Consider the following 12,116-nt stretch of genomic DNA (forward strand, 5'->3'; position numbering starts at 1 on the left):
GACCTCCCTGGCACTTCACACAGCGACTCCATAACAACAGGCACTGTCGGGAGCTAATAGGTTCTGGTTTGTGTCTGTGTGTGTGTGTGTATATGTCTGTGTCTGTGTGTGTGTGTGTGTGTGTGTGTGTGTGTGATGGGGTTCGGGGCAGCTGTTAGAAACCCTTGTCTCTCATCAGAGCAGTTGAGAGCCCAGGTCTGCTTGTAGGTGGAACAGCACCTCCAGGGATAAAGAAATGGGCTTATTTGGAGTGCCTGCCTTTCTGTGGCCGGCCATTAATGAATTGCCATCAGATAGCAGCTGTGTAAAGGGGCCCTGTTGCTGTTGCTGAGCAGATAAAGGGGGTGCAATGTACTGTAAGAGGGAAGTGTGTGTATGTGTGTGTGTGTGTGTGTGCGTGCGTGCTTGCACGTGTTCGTGTGTGCATGCCTGTGTGTGTGTGTGTGTGTGTGTTTAAAAACTAAACAGAGGTTGGTCTCTAGGGTTTTTCATGGTTCAGATGCAGGCATGGCTTGACCCCTCACTGACCCGTCTACCTCGTTAAATCCGGCAGGCACAGACGACACATTTGCGCTTCCATACCGTTTACAAGATTCCACGGGTCAAAAGGTGCAGGGGGTTTACGACAAGAACAACAGCAGACGCAGGTTGCACCACGTCGCAAACGGAAAGTGAGGCAGAGGTAGACATGACTGCCAAAGGCATCAGGCTTTTTACAGTAGTTGGATAGGTAATGGTAGAATAACAGACAACCCATGTTTGTCTTAGAATACCCAGATAAGATGACAAACAAAGTCATAGAGGACTGAATTAGCTCTGTTAATTCCTGTATTACCGTTCTCTATAAGGCTAACTCCTATTGCCTCTTCCACCCTGTGAACAGGAATGCGATCCAAGAATAGGGTTGATATGGCAACACCTCCAGTACACCTATCAGCAGGCCAGCCAGGCAGCTCTCCGTCCACCAACGAGGAGATAATAGACCGATAGATCAAAGTGACGTTGCCAAATCTGCACCTCCACTATCCCACCCAGCCCTGCTATCCCAAGAGTGTGAGTGACAGGCCCTAACTCTGACCGACAGGCCCCTTTATCCTGCTCCATGTCCGTCAGAGCCTCGTAAATCTAACGAACACACACACGCTCTCTCTCACACACACAAACACCCACACCGCACACACACCAGCACCACACCACACACTCACACACACCTCCTCCTCCTTTCACCCTCCATTCTCTGAGAATTAATTCAGCACCTTGGCATTGACCACTGCCCCTTCCATTCCATTACTCATTACATGCCTGCTGACATCCGCCTAAAAATAGTGCCCCTCCCCCTTTAGGCAGCACAATGGCAACTGGGTCTTGACTTAGTGGATCAAGAGGGGCACACACTAAAGCTTGACTATGACTATAACATTTCTATTGAATGTTTTATGACTGTCTTTTAGATATGTAGCTCAGCTGGTAGAGCACGGCGCTTGTAACACCAAGGCAGTGGGTTCGATCCCCGGGACCACCCATACACAAACATTTATGCACGCATGACTGTAAGTCGCTTTGGATAAAAGCGTCTGCTAAATGGCATATTATTATATGATTAGGATTTGAATGTGTGAATCTCTCTCTCTCTCTTTCTATGACACACGCTGTCTTTCTCTGGTTTCGCTGGTAGGCTACACCATTGACTGAGAGCAATGGAGGCTGGCGGGAGGAGCTATAGGAGGACAGGCTCATTGAAATGGCTAGAATGGAATAGATGGAACAGTATCAAACACATTAAACATTTGGAAACCACGATTTACTCTGTTCAATTAATCCCATTTCAACTATTACAATGAGCCCGTCTTCCTATAGCTCCTCCCACCAGCCTCCACTGACTGAGAGCGAGGTCTGAGAGAGTGAACATGTGTGGGGAAATGTGATCTGTGGTTTGACACCTCTGTGTTGCTGGGCTGCCCTCTGCTGGGCCGGATGAATAGAGCTGTTAAATAGATTGTATAGTGACTATTCTAATCTAAGCAACTGCGTCAGTCGGCTAGATGTTATCCCAGTGAGATAAGATTTATACGGTTAGATCATGCGCTCATAAAAAAACGAGCCATCTAGTTGATACTCTATAGGGACACGTAACATTCTATCAATATTCACTGATCCAACTACACAGGGGAGGTTAAGTCAAAAAGAAAACCATTAGGTCGTTATTTCAAGACAATAATCAGGCCATACCCGAGAAACCAAACTAAATGTGAGTCAAAGATAGAGAAGAGATTCTCAAAACTTTACAGAGGCATTACAGTGACTTCTCAACACACCAGTAGTGTAGGGAAGGCACCTCTGTGTTTGAGGTAATAAGTCAAACATACTTCTCCCTAGCCAAGTCCATTAGTGTCTAGCAATAAGTCATAGTCATTACTCATTAGTCTCACCACAGTGAATTAGCAGTTCTAAGTCATATTAGTCAAATGAGAGTTAAACGTGATGATCGGTACTTCATGCATTTGCGTTGGGGAGCGGAGGGACATAAATCGTGCTGGTATTAGAGTCCAGCTGCTTTGCAAGGAAAACAAATGGCGAACAGCAAATGGTGAACATTCATCAACATTGTCAGCCCCCCTCTCACCACCAGAATGTGGGAGCAGTGGGGGGGCTGATGGGGTAAGGGCATGGGAGGCATGGACACCCACTGGGTTTTGGGAAAATACAAAATTTAAGGGGACAGCTGAGCTAAGTCACTACACCCCCCCTAAAATATAGTCTGCCTCTCTCAAAACCATCTCCAGATCTGGTTTTCTGGTGGTTGTGTGGCATTGTATTTTGTTGCTCAGGCTCAGTTTGTCAACAGCGTGTCTACATAAGTTGGCCCTGGACTTTGAGGGCCAGCTTAAAAGGGGGAAATATTTCCTAACTGTTCTACTTGGTGAAACATCATGCTCTTTGTTCGATTTCTGTCTGTCTGTTAATGATCAATGACGGACATTGAGAGAATCAATGAGCACATTCAACCTAAAAATACTCTACAGTCTGTCTGTCTTTTCAGCCTGGTCTCCCTGGTTTTGTAACAATAATGTTTTCTTGGTTGTCTTTTTGCTGGTTTCCAGTGTCTTTCCAAATCTCATCCATCTGGATTGTGGTGAGACAATAGACAAAGACAGACATAAACAAACCATGGAAAACTAAACCACAGACAACAATTTTCTCTTTAATAAGAATCAGAACAATGTCCCTTCAACACAAAACCAAATATATTTATAGCATACACACACCAGCATTTCATTTTCAAACACATTAGAATCTGTGGAATCTCAATGGAGGTGGCAGCATATCATGCTTCTTGCTCAGGTAAAAAAAAAAAAAAAAAACCTGCATATTGATTTTTTAAATGGTGGGATGGGATGCCCTTGTGTACATTCTGTTTCAACACTGATTAAACTGAATGGATCACTGATTTGACCAAAGGCTTACCAATCCTGAATCTGGAATACCCATGTGTTTTTTGTTCAACTGATGCCTTGTTCATTTTCATATCCAGTTCAGAGTACAATCAATCATAATTGAGGAGCGGAACAGTTCAAACAGAAAACCTGTCGACACAGAACTCCTTGGAGACAGCTGACGCTGTGCTCCAACAACGTAATTTTTACATTGTCAAAATGTTGTCAAACGTCTTCTTCAGTATTTTGGAGACATTCTATTTGCAGCAAAGCGCCATTTACAGAACATTTACAAGTATGTTTACAGAGACCATATCATTATGTTTTCAATACATATTAGTTACTGGGTAGACCTTGAAAGGCAGGTAAACATTGGGCTTCCTTTCACAAATTCATACACAATTTATTCCACAGACCCCTCCCTCCTTTAGTTCAACGCTCAAGATTTCATTTACATTATTCACATAAAACTGTACCCAGTCCTTACATTTCTCTTCAACTTAAATAAACTAAACATTAGAAACAAAAAAGCCAACTCACTTCTCTTTCAACTCACTTCTCTTTTCATAATAATAACAACAATTACTCATTAGTGTCAAATGTGTATTTTTCCCCCCTCAGGGCTGCTGAAATCTACCATGGATGATACTGTTATGGTAGAATTGATGCCGTGATATCTTCTACCATCTACAAATGGTAACACTGATGCACCCTGTCGGGTGGTGATGACGTCATATCCTGTTTTGTGTTTTGCTTGTGTCTTTTTTGCGGAATGCAGAGTTGTTGCTTCTTCTTCATCATCAGCTCTTTTCACAGGGAAAGTTTATGTTTTTTGGTGCCTAGAAAGCAATCTGTGATTGGTTTGGCACAGGTCATAGGGGATGTGCCCCTTCGGGAAGAGGGGGGCTCTCTACCCATACGAGCGGAGGCTGGGTTCGGGAAGGTGGGGGGGCCTAAGAATCGCCTTTGCGAGTGGCACACACCTCACAGGACCTCTGGAGAGACAATAGACGGAGAGGATAAGATGAGGGTCAGTTTCAACACAGTGATACACCACACAACAACAAGGGAAAACACCAGAGATCCAAAATGGTGTCCATTTTGAGCCGTTCTGAATGCCCCATCTGAATGGTGAGCCATAATGGTCGCCAATTTGAGCATTTGTAAATGTGTGAGGAAGACCCACCCTCACTGACCCTGCTAATGACAAGGCTTATATACCCTTGACCTGGCAATAATACTACATTTTAAAAGGTCCTGAGCACATGTCACGCAGGGCATGAACCCATAAGGCTTTATAGGGAAATGAAGAGGCTAATCAAACCAAGCAACAGATGCTCCAGGCAGAATCCTGACTCCTTTTAATGAATGACGGACCATCAACGACCATTCAGTCGCCCATCATGTGAGTGAGTGATAGCTAGCTAGCGCTACGAGTGTGATCAACACAGCGTGATTGATGCTAACAGTAGCAATAGATTGACGGAGGCACCTGTCAGGCAGCTAAACGGTCCACCACACTAGCTCACGAGTATCGCCATTTGAATTAGCCCCCGATGGCATGTTTAGAAATAAACATGTCCCCGATTCCCAATCTATGGAATTACATCGTAACATTCAATCAGTGTCGATACATTAAACCCCCCCGGCCATAAACCAATAAACCCCTCCAAGTCATCATGGTAAAAGAGTGCGGGGTATGCAGACAGGGCAGATTAGAAATGTGATGTTAACTTGTGAAAGACTGAGACTGTGACTTGAAGTGTGAGTGGCAGAGTGAATTCACTCTGATTAAAGTGGTTCATTTTGACAGAGCTCGTGTGGCTGCAGCTCTGCAGCTGGGTGACCCTCTTCTGTTTGCTTTGGATATAATTTATGACCTGCTGGCAGGCAGGCAGGTGGGGACTAAGCCCTAGGGGAGGGTGGAGGGGCGAGGGGCAGTAATGCTGACCACGCCGTGGGGAGGGGGGTGAGGGTGAGGGGGGTACATAACTGGGCCGGGGTCCTGTTTCCATCCCTGGCAGCTAGCTAGCTCCCCAACACTCAGGGAATTCGACACTGGGCGTTGAGCCTAGCGACCGGAGCTCCGGGAGCGAAAGCAGTCAGTATTAAGATACCCCACTCCCCCTCCGCCCCTCCTGCTCCCCTCTGTGTCCCCTTAGGCCCTCTGGGGGCTGGAGGATTCCCCCTGCTACCCTTTACCTCTCTTTCTCTCCCCCTCTCTTTCCCTAGGGACACTCACGTACGCACAAGTGACGACTTGCATCTGAGACGGCACTAAACCGACCGGCTCAGTTGGATGGCTCTTCGTTGCCAAGGCCAACACTACGAACCCATGGCGCCGCTTTATGGCATGTTGTGAACCCTGGCCCTAATGTGAAAAGTCAACCGCCAGAGTAGAACGCGAGACCATTATTACTGCTGTAATTGAACCCCAGCTTAATCTACAGTTAAGAACACTGTAAAAAAAAATCCCTCACAGTATTCGTGGGTTAAGGACACTGAGATAAGATTCCTTGCTTGAATCCCTAGAAATATTGGCACAACTGATATAATATTATTAGGTTATGTTGTCATTTGGGGGCGGTTTCCAAGACACAGATGATTCAAAGACACAGATTAAGCCTAGTCTTAGACCGAAAAGCATGTTCAATGGAGATTCTCTATTCAAATGCATTTTAGTCCAAGACTAAGCATAATCTGTGTCCGGGAAACCAGCCCTCTGAGTTCTCTCTCTCGCTCTGTCTCTGTACCTGCGACATGTTGAGGCTTCATGGGGCCCACTTTTTTCAGGAAGGGCTCCTCACTTTCAAAGGCCAGGATTGGCTCAGTGGGCATGTCACTCTCTGATTTCTCCCGCCCCACATTGGTGCTGTTGCTGTGATTGGCTAGCTGGATGATCTCCTCAAAGTGTGCGGTGTCTCCCTTGCTAGACAGGCCATTCTCGTGTCTGGCAGGCTGAACACCGTTGACCACATGGACCGTGGAGCTGTGGGAGGGAGATGTTTATGGTGAGATGGAGAGTGAAACATGGTTACACACAAAAGGGCTACGGTCCCAAGTGGTTCAGTTGCAGATTTTCCCCTCGGGCCTGTTCAGGAAGATGTAACATTATACTGTAGATATAACGTAGATAGAAATGTCTATAAATGTGTAGAACAGAAATGATTGTCAGATAGATTGAAATATAATAAATAGAGCTGACACGATTCTATCTGCAACATTCAAAACGTTTCACATCACTGAATACAACCCTGGTCTCCCCTCAGAGGCTAACTGAAGTCCTCAAACCTTATATTACACTATCCCTCACAAACAAAAAACATATTTAAATAGCTAAATAAACAATATATCTACTTTTCTACTGTAGGCCTATGTCTTGAGGTTCTCTCTGTTTTCTCTTGTGGGGTCGAAACTACACAAATCAGCATAAGTCTTGATTAGAATGCATCCCATACTGCTGGTTTCTGGTTTGCTTGTTTTCTAATAACAATAGTGCATGGCTTGCTATTTTACATTTCTAACAGATGAGATTTCGGACAAGAGGAAATAGAGTACATGGTTCTTGAACCTTACCTGTCTCTCACATCACTATGGGCGTTCTCTGTATTCTTGTTGACCTCTGGGCTTGGCTGGTAGTCAGCAGAGGCTGCGGAAAACAAATAAAATCCACTGTAAAACACACAGACACACACACATACAAATGTGCAAGCACACTCAGACACGCACGCACACTCAGACACGCACACACACTCAGACACGCACGCACGCACACTCAGACACGCACGCACACTCAGACACGCACACTCAGACACACACGCACGCACACTCAGACACGCACACACGCACACTCAGACACGCACGCACGCACACTCAGACACGCACGCACGCACACTCAGACACGCACGCACGCACACTCAGACACGCACGCACACACACTCAGTCACGCACGCAAGCACAGACAGAACTCAATATGCAGGATGGATCCAACCAGTGTTGGATTCATGATTACATCCTGGGGCTTTCAGTGTTTAGCACTCCCTATACTCAGACCAACTGGGGCTGTGGCTGTATGTGTATCTGTATGTGTATGTGTGTGTGTGTGTGTGTGTGTGTGTGTCAGTGCATCCGTATTTGAGCATGTGTGTGGGTGCGCGCACGTGTGTGTGTTTGTTTGAGTATGTCCAAAGGCCTGATTGGAGGGGAGCAACGCCTCCCAACTTGCCTGGACTCCCAACCACATAAGTGCCTCCAATAATGGTTTCCACCATGCTGGAATCCTGGCCACATGTACTCAAATCCCCTATCCCCATTTCCTACTCATCTGCAAATGTGTGTGTGTGTCTCTCTAGCCAAATGGGGATGGGGTTGTATAAGTAGGAGTAATATTTGTGTGTCTTTGTCATGTGAACACTGTATTTATTGTGTCTTATGTACATCTGGCTGCACAGTGAATGCACGCATGACTGTAAGTCGCTTTGGATAAAAGCGTCTGCTAAATGGCATATTATATTATTATCCCCGCGGCGACGATCAAGTTTAAATAAAACAGAATTTAATTGATGGGCTAAATGTCGTGAGTGGTCCATTTACAGTCACTAAGCCAACCCAGCAATGCAATGCATTGCCATAAGATATTCCCAGAAAATGACAAGCCGTTGGGCTGTGATTCTCAGAATATTATTAAATACTCTTCATATGAAAAGGGAACACAACGCAGATGGCGATGGAACACAGACAAACATGCTAAATATCAGGAGGGAGGACAGGGACTGTTCATGGAGCCCCTTTATCTTCTTATCTATTTTATTCATAACTACAGCACTTTATTAGCAGCACTACATATTTCATTCCAATTCGATAATTGTGCTGCATATTTACATTGACTGTTTTTGACTGTGTATGTTTATATGTATGTTTATATTGTTATTTTGTTCGAGAGCTCTTACGAAACGTGTATTTTAGTACTTACAAATGGCTAAACTGAGAGGGGGAAAAAGTAGAAGTACAGTCCCTGCCTTCTAAATCAACAAGATTCATATTATATAGGAAGTGGAAGGGAATAGATCAGTGAGCTACTTCTTTTACTCCTATATCAGGCCTAAACGTAAGCAACACACAGTCGGCTAAATCCTACTTTGAGTTATGGGTAAATCATACATTGAAGTCATTGGGGATTTGCATTTTTAATTTTTGGAGTGAACAGATTTCAAAGTTAACATTAAGACTGATACAGCCCATCCAATCAAAGAAGCCAAATTATCAGACTGGGCACACACTAGTTGAATCAACGTTGAACCAACGTGGAATAGACATTGAAATGACGTCTGTGCCCAGTGGGATTTCATTAGTTTATTAAACCAGTCAGTATCTAGAGCTGAACTTCTCCATTAATATGGCAGTGAAACAGGACCAGGGACACAGCACACTGATGTTTGAATCCGTTTCCCCTGGATATCATTGATGAATTCATCTAAATTAATACATTTCCTTCCAGGATTAATTGAGATTAATTGTTTGACTCCGAATCCAAACATCAATTTCCTGAACACAAGAGCGATATAATTAACAAAGATGGACGCCGTTTACGCTGCTTTTTATTTTCTGCTTACCTTTGCTGCTCTCGGCCTCTTTGCCATTGACTTCGGAGGGAGGTGGGGACTTGGTGTCTTTCTATAGAGAGATAGATTATCACGTGTTACGTGTATTTTAAATTAAGTGAAGTGCATTGCCATTGTGCCTTCGCAACAAACTTACCTTTTCCCCTCCATCTGTCTTGCGTGTCCTCTTCATGATCTGCTCGAGACGCTAAGGAAGAGGGCACAAAGACTACAATGGTCAGAGAGAGGGAAAACACTGAGAATGTTAATAAGATGGCGGATGCAGATTATGTGCTCAGTCCCCATGGGTTGAATCACAGAGTAATACAGTAACTGTGCAGTAACTTCATCTCAATGGACTCCTTCTTGGCACCAAACAGCTAAAACAACACCCAACTCCTACCTGGTCCAAGATAGCCATGATGCTAAGAGAAGAGTTACCTGCCGTAAATGAAGTAAAACATACAGATATGCCAGATGCAGGGCAGCTTTGATGTTGAGTTGTGATACATGCTATTGTTAGGTGATCCATGTGTGTGTCACAGGAGGTTGGTGGCACCTTAATTGGAGAGGACGGGCTTGTGGTAACGGCTGGAGCGGAATTAGTGGAATGGATTCAAATACATTAAACACATGGTTTCCATGTGTTTGATTCCATTCCATGTGTTCCGTTCCAGAAATTATTATAAGCCGTCCTCCCCTCAGCAGCCTCCACTGGTGTGTGTCGGTGTGCGTCCTTGTGTTCATGTGGATGTGCATCCATGCATTTGTGTGTGTGAACGAGCATGCGTCCTTGCATTTATGTGTGTGTGTGTGTGTGTGTGTGTGTGTGTGTGTGTGTGTGTGTGTGTGATCCACAGAATACACTCAGTCAGGTATGTAAGAGCAGCTGTGGAGCAGTGTTTAGAGGCGTGTGACTAAGCACGGGTTTGGGTAGGGGACATGCTGTTCTTGTGCAGTAATCCCACTAGAGCCTGGCTCAACACACAATGTGGAGCTCCTTTGGCCAGCTGAGCTGCATGGGCTGGCAGCCTCAGATAAGAGAGGGAAAAAAGAGGGAGAGGAGGAGAGAGAGAGACGGAGGGAGGGAGGGAAAGAAAGCGAGGGCGAGAGGGAGAGAGAGAAAAACAGACAGAAAGAGAGTGGGGTAGAGAAATAGAGAGAAAATAAAGAGAGAATGGGAGAGAGAGGGATGAAGGCGGAGAACAAGAGACAGACAGAAAGAAAAAGAGAGGGTGAGTAAGAGAGAAAGAAAGAGCAAGAGTGAGAGAGAGAGCAGACTTAGCAGGCTGCAGCATGGTGTCACTGTGGGTGGTACACCAGGTGCGGGCAGAACACATAACCCTGGACTGCACACTGAACTGGCCCAGTTAGGACTCACTCTCCACCATTACTGCTTATATATAGTCTGAGATCTTGGACCTAGTATATAGTCTTCCCGCTCACAGACACAGAGACTGTAAGCCCTATTCAATCAAAATAAGTAACCAGGATAAGCCAAAAACATCATTCTTCTTGACGGCAAGAATGTGAGAGTTGATATTATGTTCAACAAATCCATGTCTAAAGACTGACACAAAAATAAACTTAATTATAAGCTAAACAAAACAAAACTTAATTATAAGCTAAATCAAGCATGCAGCCAAGAAGAATGATGTTGCTACTAGAACAATGTTATTTTTGACTGATCCCACAATAACAACAGTTTTGATTGAATAAGGCCCTGTGTGTGCTTACTGTAATGTATACTAAACATTTCACTCTGTACCTTTGGAATATGTACAGGCAGTACAGAAGAAATACAGTAGTCCGGGTGCCAGTCTGTTTGGCATGACAATTCCAATAGAGTACAAACAGTCTGTATGTGCTGTCTTGCCAACTCCTTTGGCATGAAAATGGCTGGAATTAGATAGGAGTTGGCTATACAGAACACACAGATATGGGTACCAGGGTAGAGAGGACACTGGTGGGGTATATTCATGTAGAGTAGAATGAATGGATCTTTTCTTACCTTCTTCCTCTCCAGTCTCTCCTGCTCCTCCTTCTGGAAGTGTTTCTCTCTGTCCAGACGCTGTTTCTCCGCCTCCTCCTTGGCCTTAGCCTCAGCCTCCTCTCTCTGGAAAGCATACAGATTACAATGTGGTATGCTCTTCCCTTACAGAAAAAAAACATGTTTTCACATGTGTAGTTTCATTTTGTCACATGTTATCACATTAACTTCACATAAGATGATGACATGAAAACATGATGACATGAAAACGCGTTTTTGGAACACTTCACATGGGATCACGTGAAATTCATGTGGAATCCGTAAGGGTTACCATAGAGATACATTATATTACTGACCAAGACGGCTGCCCTTTTAGCCACATTGCTGGGATGCCAATGTCCATTCTAGTGTTCTATTTAATTGTATGGATTTTACAAGGCTAATAACATGCTCCAACCACCAATAGTGTTGTTATATATCTGTTATCTGAGGGAGATAGTGACTGTATAAAACTACAGGAAATACTATCTTTTTGTAGTAGTAGAAGTGAACATTTTCAACATTGTGAGAATTTTGTCATGGTATTGAACCAGTCATTGAACACAATAACCTTTCTAGGCTACTGTATTTTTAAAAATACATAATTATTAATTACTGCCTCTACGAATGACACTTTACTGACAGCGCACTAGAGGGTATCATAGGGTTGCCAGCCAGAGAAAACAACCACTTACACAGGGACAAAATCCACACAAACCCAGGGGCAGCTCCTATCTCCTATGTTGACACTGCAAACAAACACTTCTGTGAATCACAGTGTTTTCCGGCTCACTGACTGACATATGTTCCTGCTAGTCGGGATCACTGACCTCGACTGCTCCCGAACAACGGCGGTAGAACCACGGTAAACAAAGGAAGTCCACGGTGAGTCAATAAGACTCAGGCCTTTTGTGCTGCGCTCCGAAAAGTGAAAGGGGCCATTCAATGTGCCATTAATGTCAATGTCTGCAGCCATTGGGAAAATATTGACCAATGCTAACGACAAATCACATTAGGTTGAAAGTGATTTTAACAAATATACAAAACAAGTTT

At 44.4% G+C, this 12,116-nt stretch overlaps 1 protein-coding gene across 1 annotated transcript in view; it reads right to left on the minus strand.

The window, feature by feature from the left end:
• Positions 1 to 3,182: 3,182 nt before the first annotated feature.
• Positions 3,183 to 12,116, minus strand: part of map7d1a (MAP7 domain containing 1a) — a gene marked incomplete at its 5' end in the record, with an annotated part of 31,955 nt that continues 23,021 nt past the window's right edge. Inside the window, 6 exon segments of the mRNA XM_045226403.1 lie at positions 3,183 to 4,429; positions 6,188 to 6,423; positions 7,011 to 7,083; positions 9,047 to 9,107; positions 9,192 to 9,242; positions 11,046 to 11,150. Coding sequence (XP_045082338.1) covers positions 4,419 to 4,429; positions 6,188 to 6,423; positions 7,011 to 7,083; positions 9,047 to 9,107; positions 9,192 to 9,242; positions 11,046 to 11,150 — 537 coding nt within the window. The 3' untranslated portion in view covers positions 3,183 to 4,418.

The sequence above is a fragment of the Coregonus clupeaformis genome, chromosome 17 (assembly GCF_020615455.1).
Source record: "Coregonus clupeaformis isolate EN_2021a chromosome 17, ASM2061545v1, whole genome shotgun sequence".
NCBI classification, from domain to species: Eukaryota; Metazoa; Chordata; class Actinopteri; order Salmoniformes; family Salmonidae; genus Coregonus; species Coregonus clupeaformis.